The sequence below is a fragment of the Eimeria necatrix genome, genomic scaffold (genome assembly GCF_000499385.1).
Source record: "Eimeria necatrix Houghton genomic scaffold, Enh_scaff95, whole genome shotgun sequence".
Classification (NCBI taxonomy): Eukaryota; Apicomplexa; class Conoidasida; order Eucoccidiorida; family Eimeriidae; genus Eimeria; species Eimeria necatrix.
Window position 1 is genome coordinate 86159 of NW_013651798.1, and position 14434 is coordinate 100592.

Below are 14434 nucleotides of genomic sequence, written 5' to 3' on the forward strand. Positions count from 1 at the left end.
GAAGCCACAGGCGGTTCTTTTTGTGGCTCAGCAGTCAACGGGTTAGCCTAACGATGAATTGGCTGTGCCTTCATTCTGTGAAAGCTGGCGTGTGCTTGTTGCGAATAGCTCTTTCATGAGTTTCTTCGTGTTTATGTGCAACCACCGGCGCACATTTCTGCAGATGAATGCTGCCACAAATTACGCTCTTTCTCATTGGCGCGTGGGCATGAGTGCACGTACATGTCCATTTTTACATGGCCAAAACGTACTGAGCTGCGTAGGCACCAGTGTTGAATTGTGGTGGGGGCACGTAGGTAACGGCACAGTCATGCGTGCTCCGGGGTGCCAGATTCTAGCTCCGCTTCTTCATTCAGAGTGGTTAAGCAGCGTAACACAGATAGTTAGTAATATGCTTGAAATAATTCCTTAGAAGGCTCACAAAAATCAAACGATTCAGTGCCGGTGCGCTCCTATAGTCTTGCTGCGAGCCACACTGCTGAATAGTTGCATCCTGCAGACTAATAAGTAGCTTGAAATTACTCTCCCGTTGCTACGCTGCAAGCAGCATCCAGCTGAAACCTAATCAAAAGGCTCCACATCACTAGAAGCTGGTGAGGTTTCGGATATTGGATTGCATGCACCTTTGCACTTTCGAGGTGTACTTTATCCTACAAAAGGAGATCAAAGGACACGTTTGCTGAGGAGCGCCTATTAAGTATCTTACAACTTAGCGAGCACCGGGATTGTCGCCTGCTGCCCAAGATTTTGTGCAGCTAGCTCTGAAGCGCCAACACACAGAAACTGTGCCTGCCAGCTGCAAGCAATGTGCCCCGAAAATCCTTCCAAGCATAGGTCAAATCCCTCCAGACTGCTGTCATGTTCGCTTACATGTGGTGTTCCGATATAGCCTCAGCAGGCGTTTTTCTCTGGGCTAAGATGGAGAGCAGTTGAAGGGCGGCAGATAACTGCTGCTGCAGGCTCAGCTCTGAGAAAGGGGGGACCTGAAAATAAAAAGCAGCTCGGAAAGAGAGACTACCACTGCAAATAGAGAAACACGCGAATGGGTTAGCATACACAAGCTTTATGGGGAGAGGTTTGTAACTGAAAAGTCAAAGTAATCAGCTGCAAGTAACTGCCATGCCTATCTCGGTACTAGGGGAACCCTAGCCTCTCTACACATACATGCACAAATAGAGCATTAACGCCGCTCATTTGACTCTCCTGCAGGCTCTTGAAGCTGCAGTTGAACAAAACAGCAGGATTACGTCGCAGTGGGAACCGTAGAAGCAGCTGAAAGAAATACGTGAACATGAAAAATTGTGGCACAGTTCTTACTAGAGAAAGTTGCAAACGAAGCAGCCAGCATCGTCTGAGACGCCGCAAGGGAAACCTCGCTCTCTTAGATTTGCAGCAATAGGCTAAACAACAGCAAAACGCAGCGAACACCAGCACATAGCAGCAAACGAAAAAGAGTTTAGAATGAGTGGAAGTCACATTGAAAAATCAACATAGCAATTCGACATGAAAAAATAAATAGAGAGTCTCAACATTCCGTCCGGCATGAGATAGTCCCACGAAATCTGAATCCGGCCGAAAGGCTTCGATAGAAAGTTCTTTATATAACTTACTTCCAGACAAAAAGAAGAACGTAAACGATACTCCAATGGCATGCAACATGATATTCGCTCTGTCTGGGGCCGGCAACCCTTGGCATCCACACAGGTAAATCGGGCATCTGTACGAAGCAGCATTAAGAGAAACGGGCAATTACATACCATTTTGCAGCGAGAGGAGCTGCAGCAAAGCAGAGCCTCACCAGACTGCTGGCGGGTGCAAAATTCCCACTGGCAGTGCATGTATCTGCCAAAGTGGTAAGTTGGAATTCCTTCGTACCATTCTTCGCATTTGTCTCAAGCATCCAACGGTTACTTCTCATGTTGACACCGAAATGCAAGGCCAAGGCCACAGGTTCCTCCGTCCAGCCTCCGTCAGGAACTGAGGGATTTGCTTCATGGCTTCTTTGTCTCTCTCCAACGCCTGAAGTGTTGTCATTAGTGCTTAGCAGCTTCAAATGCTGCTTCTGTTTTCTTGTGTTGTTGAGGGCAGAGTGTATGCGGTACGCGGCCTCTGTGGCTGCATCTGCCGAAACCTCCAAAACTTCCCATCCACACAATTCAATTCTTGTTTTCCCCAAATACGCCTCCGTTGGAGGACTGTTGCACTCTGCTGGCTTCACAGTGACTCCGGGGCTTCCAAGCGTGCCAGGAGTGCTCGAGGGAGAAAAAATTGAAGGGATGCTCTTCTTCTGATGGGACAAAGGGTCTGTAGCGGCATTGGTGTCTCCAAGAGCTGCAGCCAATTCCTTGACAAGAGTTGCAGAAGGATTTTCAGATACTTCTCCGAAGGGTCCAAAGCCCGTCAAATAGACGCAAAGAGCTCCGCGCCCAGCGAAGCCCTCGCCTGTAGGTTGTCCCATAACGACAGAAGCCCATGCAAAGACCTTGCTGCATCACCTAAGGGCATCTACCCTGCATAAGCCTATTATGCAAATGAGACGGCATCGGTATCGGATCGTTTTTAACCTTAAGCAGTTTTGAGGCGAAAAAGTAAGGGACGTCGAGAAATCAAGCATAGAGTACACTCAGGCAGGCTGAAGAGAAGCGGCTGGCAAAAATGAAAAAAAGCTAATATTGTCAGCATGGAGAAATGAACGAATGAACACACAGTGGCAGCGAGTTCCTTCGCGGTTACGCGTTCGGGGCTCAGGGTCACCCTTCCCAGCCGCTCCCATTCATGTGAAGATGCTGATCAACAACATTTAAAAATGTTAATTACTGCTTAGTCATCAATTCAACAGAATTTCAAACAGGTGTTTTGCTTCTTGATTACTTTGATATTTGAATTGGGTTGGCGTCTCTCCACGTGTCCCCTGCTCTCGGTCCGAATCGTCTAGAGGTTAGGACAACACGTTGTGGCCGTGTAAACCCAGGTTCGATTCCTGGTTCGGACAGCGAAATTCAGTCCTCTTTTTACATTTCTCAAGGGAGCTGGCCGGAAGACGCGTCAAATTGTGTTTGATCCACTATTAGATTTCACAAAGTTCATTTCGCCGATGGTCGCTGAACCTAGGAATGCCGGAATTCCGGTGCGGCAACAGTTTCCCTGTATGCTTGAATCGGCAAGGTGCTGAAGGACAGAGGAGTGCATTTGATGCTTTAGAAGCTCAATGACCGCTGCGTCAGCGGTGGACCTCCGGCGGCTTGTGGCCTGCATGTGGAGCCTCGGGCAGGACTGCGAGTTACCCAGAGGTGATGAGAACAGTCGAAGGGACTTCATCCTGCTCACGCTATTAAAGCTTCAATATCTAATTGAGCCTCCATTATTCACGTCTGAAAACGGAGAAGACGAAGCGGTGCAACATGGTGCCTGTAATAGTGTGGCAAGTGACTCTGGTGGGAGGATGGCCGCCGCGGCGGTGCGAGAGGCTAAAAGCCCTGCCAAAAAATTGAATTTACTCCAGCAAGTGACTACGTTCATGCTGCAGAGAGTGGGGATCGCCCTAGACCTGCGCGTGCTCTTCCGTGCTGAAGCAGACGCAGTGGCTGAGTTGCTGCGGCTTGCAGAGTCGCTTGCTGCAGCAGTACAGCTGTCTCTCGATAAAAAACGAGAGACCAGTAGCCACAAAGTCAAGGAAATAATAAGCAGGTTCTCACACACGGAGACTGGACGTGAAGAAGCCACGGAACGCTCGCGGGCAAGCATCTCCAAAGATTGGTACGCACACAGTTGGTCTACAATAATGGTAGATCTATCCCGTCTCACCGAATCCCTATGGCTACGCGCTCTAGCTCACTACCCTTAGAAATCCCTTTTTAATGCCAAATCGGCAGCCCAGATAAACTGATAATATTTCCCCATCCAATGGCATTGCTGCTCAAGTGACCCTGTGGGTGTTGCGGCGCAACCTGTTGCAGCAAAGAGGCAACCCACACGGTGAAGTATGGAGTGGAAGAGGTTCTGTCTTCTATCGACCGCTTCTACGGGAAAGCACAAGCCGGAGAGAGAAAAAGGGCAGGGGAATTTCTTCAGGGCTTACTGGCCCAAAAAGATGTGTCAGGCGGTTCGCCCGCACTAAGCAGAAGGGGATTGCTGGAGGAGCAGCTGAGACGGAGTCGTAGCGCACTGGCGAATGTGGAAAAAAACAATGACACTCTGGTCAGTCAGGTGCAGGAGCTGAACGAGAGAATCCGTGGAGAGGAAAGGAATGCAGAAAGACTCAGCAAGCAGCTGCTGCTTCTGCGCCGTTCTCAAGTCTCCGGGGCTGCGTCTGAGGCGCAACAAGAGCTCGAGATGCAAGAACAGCTTCGAGAGCTGTACATACAATACGCACGCTGTTCCGCTGTGTGTGACACCCTTACGGCTTCCGTAGAAGATATAGCGAGCCGCGCAGAGGCAGCTGCGGCACAAAACAGTCGCCGCCAGCAAGAAGCAAGACAGCAGTTGCTGCTGGAGCAGGCCGCTACGATTACGGCAACTGATGCCCAATCCAACGTAAGACAGATAGACTCTGCAAGTAACGCTACCTTGTTGCTGAAGACGCTTTCTTTTGTACTGCCCCACCCCACGCTCTTCGCGTGTGATGCTCTTTCTGAGTTTGTGCAAACCGTCACTACCGTCACTGTATTCTCCATACAGCGCGTTGATCACTATGAACAGAAACAGCAGAAACAGTGCCTCCATGTGAGAATGAACTGCTACCTTGTAGTGAGTGTGGGAGACCCACAAAGCTTGCGGCAGTGCTTCCTGCCGCGTTCGCGTGCAGCCTTGTTTCTCTAGCCTGCACATTAGTCTTCTCTTTGTGTGTTTGTTTACTTTTAATGCTGTTTCTGCTTCAGTTCATCGATACTCTATGTGGCGGAATGACTGAAGACATGGGCATGACGCTTGCCACATCTGAGCAGCTATGCACAGAAGGCAGCGAACTGGACCTTGCAGCCATATAAATGACAAATCAACAATTGTAATAGAGGTTCTTTGTTTTGAGACTCCGTATGAAGTCCCGCATGATGCCCAAGCATGCCAGAAGACCTCAGTTCCTGTGCGCTGCTGCCTTCGTGGTAGGATTAAGTCGGTGGGAGCTCTTCACAGGATAGGCCCTGCGGCGAACATTGGGATGGAGGCCTGCTGATGGACCTCAGACTACGTCAAGATGCGGATATGCAAACACACGCTGAAGGTGAATGGAAGCAAAGCCCCCGCGAGGAATACGCAGTAACAGGAAGCGTACTTTCGTTTCTCATGCCTGGCTCATGTGTCACTCTTTGAAGGAATGAGCCGCTGACTCGCGCCGCCGCCGCTTGAAGCTGCTGTTCCCAGGATGCATTTGAGGATCCTGCGTGCGCTTGAACGTGCCCTTGGGGCTGTCTTTGTTCCTAGTTGCTTTTCCTTTAGTTTTCCGACCCCTTCCGCGAGTCATCAGTTCACTGGTCGCGTCACTGTTTGCAGTTGGGGCATGCGGTGTTGGCGAAACCTCATCCCCAAGTTCCTTCGCCCTCTTTTTCTTGGCCAGAGAGGCAGCTACGGCCCACGCTCGCCGTTTAGCCTTCATTACAACCGCTCTGAGAAGTTAATGCGTAAAAGTAAAAACGGAAAACACACTGCGTTACTGCGGCAGCCACAGCGTCTGGTTGCAACGATTGGATGTAGGCAAGTAGCAACGACTAGACCTGCCTTGCAACTGGCCGTATGGGCTTCCGTGAGCGGCCAGAGAGTCGATTGCTATGGGTCCAAGGGCCTCTATTTTTCTTCTGCCCCTTGACCCGCAAGTTACGGGTCAGCCTGGAGTTCAGGAATGCCGGAATTTTGCTGTTCGGGCTTTTCTGCATTATCTGCACGATGGGACGCAAACGGGGCACGTCGTCTAAAGTAAAGAATGTCAATGCCTGCGAGCGCATAGAGAGAAGAGGTCAACTCCTATATCTTCGGCAAAGAATCGCAGTGCGCTTCACGGCATCTCGCAGACGTCCTAACAATAGTCGAAAATAAGTGGGCCTAAGCTGAAGGCTTACTGCGTGACGCGGAGCTTCAGGGTCAGAGCATTGCAGTGCATTGGGTTACTGGGTGCCACAGGCGGTTTGCCTACCTTCCCTTCCTTGCCCGCTCTGCCTGTTCGGCCAATACGGTGTATATATACCGATGTTGAGATAGGAAGATCGAAGTTGATCACGAGAGCTACGCCCTTGAAGTCTATGCCACGCGCCACCAAATCTGTACAGATCAGGAACCATATCTGCGACCACACAGCAAGCACAATACATAAGCTGCGATACTTCATATACTCCTATCGATGCCTGTGTAGAGAAGCTTATGTGAATCGCCTGCCTTCCTCTGTCCACTGACTCCCTACGACAACATCTTCTCTTTGTCCAGTAGCTGCTACGCAATCATATAACTGACGGGCAGCAGTGAAGGCTGGCATGCATGTCAAATTTTGGGCCTAAAAGACCTGCCGATATGGCTCGTTGTTGGCAGAGACTAAGTCCACACCTTTCCAGTCCTGAAGGCGTCAACTGTCGCATCCCTCTGTTGCTTGCTCTTCGCGGCATGCAACAAGTCAACCGTCATCCCTTCAGTTATCATTTCCCTCAGAAGTTCACTTGCCCGTTCTTGTGTCTGTAACCCGAAAAAACACATTAAATAAAGATTCGAAACGGCAGGAAACTACACGGGAACGCGAGAAACTGTGGACCGCATGGTTCCCTGCATAGGAGCCAGTTCGGCGTAGATCTAGGTGAACGATCCTGCAGTATCTCAATTACAGGCAGTAAAAGCTCTCCAACGCTGTTATGTAAACACTGTAACTCTCTAAACGAGCCACACAGTAACTTGGGGACAAAACTTGGCAGAGACCACAAGATCTTGAATGGGCGCACGAGGCGAAATAATAGCTAAACGAAATGCCCTTTTTCCTTACCTCGACAAAAATCAGGCAGGGAGGGATGAGCTTCCTTTCAACGCGAAGGTTCTTTAGGGCCCACAGCTTGCCGGCTTCGGTTGAGCAGAAGACAAGTTCTTGTTCGATCTGCGGCGCGGCAGCGCTGGCTCGACCTGCATTCGTTACCTCACAAAGGCACCGCGTGCAAAGTGCGAGCAAGCAGCAAATAGAAATCTGCAGCGTAGGAGATTCTCAAGTGCTTAGGCGCACGACGTCATATATATTCGTTCTGTGTCCCACAGTAGACCCGAAAGCACGTCAACGCTGCCAAACTCTGCTCACCAACAGTCACGTGGACTGCACCGTAGGTTATAGACTCGGCCAGCAATACCACTGACGGCGGAAGCGTTGCGGAGAAGAGGCATATGTGGAGGCGTTTCGTAGTCACTGTTGCGCTCTTTACCTCAGAGAGGAGTGCATCGACTTGTGGCGAAAAACTGAAAGGCAGTAACGCAACAAGTATGCTGGAGGTCCGCAGTCCATGTTACATGAAAAAACAAAAATGCGCAGTCGGAACAGCCGGAAAACCTCTAGGAGTTCTTGAATCTGTTTGAAGACTCACCCTGAGTCCAGGAGCCGATCTGCTTCATCTAGAACCAGGTGCTGGCAGTCAGATAGCGACAGCTGCGCGCATAAAGCGAGCCACTATCAATCTTTCCTAGTGTGTAGCTCTCACTACAAGCCCGCCAGGCCCGATGTGCAGGTGGCTCCAAATACATGTGAACACACTTCGACAGTCTCCTGCCTTAACGCAGTCTGTTGAGTCCCTTTCACTGCCTCTCTCAAAAGGGAGGCTTTGGCACGGCAGGATCCGACGCACTCTTTTTTCCTTCAGAAGAGTTAATAGAGAGAGGGGTGTAGCAAAAACAGCATCCGCCGCGCCGTATCTACTCCCTGAATGAGACTGGGGGAACGCGGCTTTAAAGCCAGTGCCCTCTGCAGAAGCAGCACGAGGCAAGCACATACGGACTAACACGTCCAGATAGCGTGTGTGTGTTTATATAAATTAGGGCTGCAAACCATATAGCCAGCACCTCCCCTTGCACCAATGTGTTAACGTGGATGCACGTGCTTGTGAGGCATATTTCTAGAGCCGCTTCTCTCCATTTTCAACATGAAAACTCAAGGCGTGTGCGATTGCTATTGCTGCTGAAAACCGCTGACACTAATGCACTTCCAGCCCTCTACGATTAACGCGAATGGACTTTCCTGTCAGTCTCTGAAAGGTCCTGAGACTCTGTCGAGCCAGCTCTCGGGTTGGAGACAAAACAACCAAACGACCGAAGGCACTGCGAGGTGCCTGAAGGACAACGACGGGCAACGTTTACGCTGCTCCTCTCGTTTAAACTACGAATGGATTAACGATGCAAATGAATGAGTCACAAGAGCTTCGCAGTTTACCAAGCACTCAGTAGAGACACCAAGCGGAAACAGGCTAATAATCACATATGGGGGCAAGCGGCTTCGAATCGGACGAAACCAGAAAGAACAGGACAGCATTTGAGAGCGATGACTGAACGAAGAGATCTGGACGACAGCATCCAGGCACACTGCGGCACTCACCACCACTTGCACGGCGTATGCACAGAAACCAACATTAAACTCGGAAGAGACACCATACCTTGAGACAAGTTATCAGGGGAAGCAAAAATGCGAGGGTTTTGCCGCTGCCCGTTGGGGCCGACGCTAAGAGATGGCGCCCCTGTAGCAGCAGTGGCAGTGCCTGAGACGTGAACAGACACAAATGCTGGTGCGCAAGCAAATAATGCTGTGGCTGCCAAAGCCCGCTTCATCAATTGTTGATAATCTTCCACTGGCTCCTGCTGCATTAGCCTGAATCTGATGCCGTCCCCAGCAGGTACCCCAGCCGCGACACATCGCCAACTTAAGGCTTATGTAATGGGTGTTTAGCAAACTGTTATCATTCCACTCCAAGAAATTTATCTATACACAGCATGAACTCCGTTGCACTAGGATCTGCACCAGCAGGGTTCACCTGCATCTGAATAGGTGTTGGTTGCTTGTAGCCGAGCGCCTCCAGGCGTGACAGCAGCCAGGAAGGCATCTTCCTGGGCGCCTCCGAAGGCGCGTTATCGCCATCTGCAGCTACACTTTTACGGTCAGCCGCGTCTGCCTCAGGCGGTAATTCGTCATTGAAGGAGCTGAAGGGTGCCGGAACAACAATCAGACCCTTCACTGAGATGTTGTGCTTTGCTCGGAGGCTCTCTGCAGAACAAGAGTTAGCGGAGGTTTCAGGGGTTTGCATTCTTCGGTTTTCTCCACCAGTGACGTTCTGTTGATGCTGCTGCTGTTGCTGCTGTTTGTCTCCTTTTTGCAGACGTTGCAGCACGGGCGAGGCAAGAGAATCGCGGCATTTGTGCAGAGAAGCCCCTCGCGTGAGAACAGAAAAGATAGTTTCTTTCGCCATTTGTTCTTAAGAGCCCTTGGCTCCTGCGTTGGGCATAAGTTATAATGCGTGTCTGAAACACACGGAGTTATGATGAAGGCCATAGGCCTCCCTTGCCCCTTTAGCGCCACCTTCTGGGCGTTTTTTGGACAGAACGAAGTCATGTGAGAGTTCTACTAATACAAGAGTTAAAGATAAGTAGCGCTTTTTTGATATTAGCAATGGAAGGTACCGGGGCCCTCGCCCCACTTGGGGCCTTGGGGCCCTCTTTAGAGGCCCCCGAGAATCTTCAGTCGAAGTACTACTATTGCCAGTACTATGCAGATCATGACGAACATTACAAAATAGCGTAATAGTCTTTAAGTTTCAGCCTATCTCTGTGGACGCGGCCCCCCAAGGTGTTTCTGTGTTGCTGCCAGGTGGGTTGGTGGTTCTCTCGCGGTCTGCGACCGCTGGCAACGGAGACAAGGGGTTTCATGAGACATCTGAGGTTCTCCCGCTTTCAGTACACTGGCGCTAGGAATAGCAGACATCACGCGAACAGGGAAAGCTGCAGTGCGACACTGCAAGCTTGGCCGCTCTGCCTTTGGCCACAAGCAGAGCCACCATGAGCTTCGCCGGGCTTAGCGGGTTCGATGGGCAGAGTGTCCCTCCATATGGACAGGGTGCTCCTGTTCAAGGGTCGTCGGAAGGCCCAGGCGATCATGGGGCCCCTGGTGAGGTTCGCGGGGTGGCCGACTTCTTTGGAGGCGGAGCAGCCCCTGGTTTTGGAGGAGGCAAGCATCACAGACCCGACTCGTAATATGTATATGCATGAGATGATCTTCAGATGCATGCATGTGTTCTTTGTATATAAGTGATACATAGTACCTGCATTCTAAGAAAACTGCAGGAGAACCTTCATGCGCGTTTGCATGTGTGTTCTTGTAAACTGCCTCAGCATTTTTTCATGATTTGCATGCATTGCATGCAGGGATGTCGTATTCATGGCCAGATATATGGGGCTGTAAGATGCCCCCGTGATGAATTGCTTGTACGTTTTCATAGTGGCCTCACTTCCGGGTGTTGAGGTGTACACGAAGATTGCGCGCGTATTTGGCACTGCAGAGGATTATTTTGGGGGTGGAGGCTTTCTTCATACGGGAAATTTTCTTACTCAAGCGCAGCAGCCCTCAGGACCCCAGCTATCTTTGATTCCTGTAAAGATCGGTTAGCCTCTCTCCTTCTTTTTTCCTGTACTCAGCGTACCTCCGATGCTTCCAACTAGTGGTGTTTCGCCCTTATTTCATACTTCGAGAGGCCAAAACGAATGCTGTGTGGGGTACATATGCACTTAAGGTTCCTTATGCCATCTACTCACGCTTGCGCTGCAGCACATGTGTACAAGGCCTGGATGCAGGACCCTAGCTCACTGCAAGTGTCCTACTTTCCTTGTGGCCCGCTCCTGCACCTTGTGAAACTTGTGGGCGTTGTAGATGTTCCCTCAAGAGGTGAGCAAGGGACCAATGTGCGGTTGCAAAGGCTGGCGGATAAGGGGCGTTGGGGGGCAGATTCGAGCCAGAGCCATCTCAACACACTGGCTGGGGCTACAGCAGCGGCGGGCCAGTCACTTCAGGCCTTCGTGTAAGGCGTCGGACGCAGCAATGGCTTGCCACTTCTCCTACGCTTGCTTTCCGTATTTGCAGAATCACTGGAGACGGCTTTGCAGAGTGCCCGGGTTCAGTTCAGCCTGGATGACTTCACTGGAAGAATTGAATGCGAATACACAGTTGGAGACGAGCTCACAGAGTTCCGTCAGAATCAAATCCTTGTATGTTTGCAAGCTCCTCCGCTTACCGTAAATTTTCATCTTGTCCTTCAGCCCCGTTTGCATCCCGCTTTTCCTCAGCCGTGTGACAAATCGTCTGAGCACTCATGGTGCGGTCCTCTTTGCATTTTTCATGTTACTTGCAGTCCAAGTTCAGGCCTCTGCTTGTGCGTTTTTTCTACTGCTTCGAACACTTTTGTGCTCTTTTTTGGTGTTGTCGCGGTGGGAATCTTTGGACATCTCTATGGGACTTTCTAGCCACACAATGGCGACGGTTTTGGGTTGTTCAGCATATGGAATAATGCAGGCTGAGAGCGTCTTGGGCTTCTTTGCAGGATGCCCTATGTTGCGGGGGCCTGGTGACCATCTTTGGCTCCATCAACTTGCTGGGAAAAAGCGAACCGTCCCTGAGAGTGCATGCAATTAGACAAACGCAGTCTGCAGGTGCGTGCATACATTCATGGGCCCAAAGCTTGCCTTCCCCGCGCATGGGAGTGTGGCCAAGTTGTTACGTCTGCATTGATGCTTGGTCTGTTGCAGCGGATCTCATTTACCACGAGTCTGCATGCCAAGCTGTCTATCTTCGTCTCAAATATCCTAATGAAGACTTGGATAGCTCTGGTGCTACTGCACCTGGCCAGCAGCAGGCGATGCAGCCAGCTTTGCAGCAGCAGCGCCAACAGCAATTCGGTGTACCGCAGGTAGGCTTTTCATGTTCGTCAGCGTGGCGTTTTGCTTTGTTTTCTTACAATGTGCCTCACGTTAAGGAGACTTTACGTTGAAGGCTTCTGGGGTTTGTGCACTTGTGTATTGGTGCACAGAGAATTCAAGGGGCGGCCCATTCTGCCCAAGCAGCTTTTCCCTTCGGATAACTCTCAAGTGACTGTAATACTAAATCTGTTGGGTTTATCGTGCGTTTCCGTTTTCATTACCCTAACCTTATGCAGGGAAGCATTCGCTAGGGAACTTTGCTTAGCTGTATTTAGGACTAGCTGCAGTAGTACTAATTGTCAGCGTCTAGACGTCACCGCAGGCAGCAAATAAGGAACGATATATAGAGTAGGAAGCGCTGCCTAATAACAGTATAAAGTGTGGAAAACACTGTCCAAAGGCGGTACACAAGGCAATGAAGGCGTTGCTCTTGGATAGCTGCAATTTAAGCGTTTTTTCTAACGCGCACTGCGGATGAGCTTTTACACGGCTCAGCAAGACGGAACGCAAGGTTCCTACAAATTCCCTAACTGCAGGACTCAGCTGCCAGCGTCTAATCATTAAGTGCGGAAGGCAATGGCTGAATATGAGAAAGGCTTCGGCGTGGCATACGTTGTTGGTTGCTAATTGTGGGGGCTATTTGGCCCGCCAGACCACTAAGAGCTATTCCCTGGACACTTTCCTTCTCTTCGGTTTTCCGATTGCTGCTCCCAATATGCGGTTCTAGTTGGCCGGCGGCACTTACGGCGTCTGCCGTCTTTGGGTTGTGAATATAATAAGATACTAATTGCCGCGCTTCGGTAGAGGGCAGTAGCACTTTATTTAGGCTGCTCGCATGGAGGCCGCGAACCAGCGTGTTTTGCTCGCTCAGTCTTTTCGGGGCTTATGATCCTTTAGGGAGAGGCTCGTGAATAGCCGGTTGGCAACGCCACGTTGGGACATTATAGGGGTGCGTGCGTTGAAAAGTGCAGGGAAGCAAATATTGGAGATTAAGCTTGTGTTTTGCTTTCCGTGTGCGTTGTCTGCTAACTGGTTGGCACTGAAAGTAATAAATTGCCGAAGGGCTGCAGAATTTCTTTCCTTGAGCATGTGCCGCTTCCATTATCTAATATTTCTGGCATGGTACTATAGGGAAGCACTGCTTTTTTTATGGGGCGTTCTACGCGGTATTTAATTGTTCTGGTGGCCACCTAGAGGAAGAGCGGGCTGTGAAATCGTGATGTATTTATTACTCATAGCGAGTACAGGAGCTTTGGACAATTTCATAACCGATATAGAATTAAAATCTAGGCATTTTGACTTATTTGTTTTGCGCCCGCTTCTCCTGAATTGACTGGCACTTCTACTGAAGGGGATGGGCTGCACTGGGTTTCGTTTTGGTTCATCTACAGGTCCCCAGAACCTGCTGTGACCACGCTTATGTGGTTCATTTCTCTTAGAAACACGTTTGGCTCTATAGTTGGCTAATTTTGAACAGTGCCAGAACCGTTAAAAGCAGGAAGTGGTGGCTCCCCGAGAGAACCAAAAAGCAGGAAAGGCATGGCGTTACACCAGCACACGCAGAGATAGGCTGATTTTGGGACGTTTACAAGAAAGCTGGTCCTCATTACCACCAGCGCACATTACAGCGCAATGCTGGAAAAGACTCGAAAAACTGCTCAACGCATTGTAGATTCAGTACCAGAGCACAGCAGATAATACATGCTGATTGCAAATGAAAGGAACGTTATTAATTAAAGGAGCCACAAGCAAAAAACAAGATGAAGCTCTCCTGTGCTCGCCGACCAATATGCTGTAGTCTTTTTTAACGCATGTCAGCATATATCAAATACCACACTCTCCCAGTTAGCCGGACCACTACTACCAACTCACCAGCAACTCAAAGCACCTTCCTCTTGCCCTGCGCCAACCCAGTCCTCGTCCTGCACCGACCCTCCAAATCTGAGTCCCCCTCGACCTACAACAGCAACGCATCCTGCCTGCAATCAGCCTTGCCTACTGCCTTGTCCGCACGCTTTCCTTGCTCAGTCTGCCTCTCCCTGCTGCGAAACACCCCACACGCATCCTCCACAGCCTGCCTCTTCAGTGCGCAACACGCAAAACAACGAAAATGTCGAATGCGCCAGCACGCGCTTTAACGCCACGAGAAACTCCAAAGCCCGCTTCGCGTCCTTTTGCCCCCCTCAAACACTGCATTGCCCCACCACTCCTCAAACGTGCCAAGCCCTTAAAACACACAAACCGCTCTCTCCAACCAACCGCACCGCTACTCCCCACTGACCAGCACCGCTAACAACACTGGCTCAACAAGACGCAACGCTGAACCAAACAAAACGCCCCAGCGGCCTCAAACACTGTCCGAACCAGGAATTGAACCTGGGTTTACACGGCCACAACGTGTTGTCCTAACCTCTAGACGATTCGGACCAATGGTCACTCCCGTCACCACCGACGAAACGCACTCGCCGCTCCTCTGCCAAACACTGCAAATGGATCTACTCCGCGTTAACCCAGGGCTCCCAACGTTCTACAC

At 50.5% G+C, this 14434-nt stretch overlaps 4 protein-coding genes across 4 annotated transcripts; 2 read left to right on the plus strand and 2 right to left on the minus strand.

Annotated features, from left to right (window-relative positions):
• Positions 1-866: 866 nt before the first annotated feature.
• Positions 867-2458, minus strand: ENH_00084460 (chromatin organization modifier domain-containing protein, putative; the record flags this gene model as incomplete). The annotated part of the gene is made up of 5 exons (XM_013577925.1): positions 867-983; positions 1165-1219; positions 1318-1400; positions 1611-1717; positions 1876-2458. The coding sequence occupies 5 exons, from the start codon at positions 2456-2458 to the stop codon at positions 867-869; spliced, it is 945 nt and encodes a 314-aa protein (XP_013433379.1).
• Positions 2459-3208: 750 nt separating this feature from the next.
• Positions 3209-4985, plus strand: ENH_00084470 (hypothetical protein, conserved; the record flags this gene model as incomplete). The annotated part of the gene is made up of 3 exons (XM_013577926.1): positions 3209-3771; positions 3957-4722; positions 4878-4985. The coding sequence occupies 3 exons, from the start codon at positions 3209-3211 to the stop codon at positions 4983-4985; spliced, it is 1437 nt and encodes a 478-aa protein (XP_013433380.1).
• Positions 4986-5296: 311 nt separating this feature from the next.
• ENH_00084480 (ATP-dependent RNA helicase, putative) lies at positions 5297-9440 on the minus strand (the record flags this gene model as incomplete). Its single annotated transcript, XM_013577927.1, is given in 12 exon segments — positions 5297-5600; positions 5713-5924; positions 6125-6271; positions 6529-6654; positions 6956-7089; positions 7259-7413; positions 7539-7600; positions 7797-7912; positions 8598-8699; positions 8839-8905; positions 8973-9410; positions 9414-9440. Coding segments are annotated over 12 exon segments (1890 nt in total).
• Positions 9441-10018: 578 nt separating this feature from the next.
• Positions 10019-12062, plus strand: ENH_00084490 (replication protein A2, putative; the record flags this gene model as incomplete). Its single annotated transcript, XM_013577928.1, has 7 exons — positions 10019-10181; positions 10491-10592; positions 10757-10873; positions 11069-11193; positions 11526-11634; positions 11731-11891; positions 12012-12062. 7 exons carry the CDS (start codon positions 10019-10021, stop codon positions 12060-12062), a joined length of 828 nt encoding a protein of 275 aa, XP_013433382.1.
• Positions 12063-14434: the final 2372 nt, after the last annotated feature.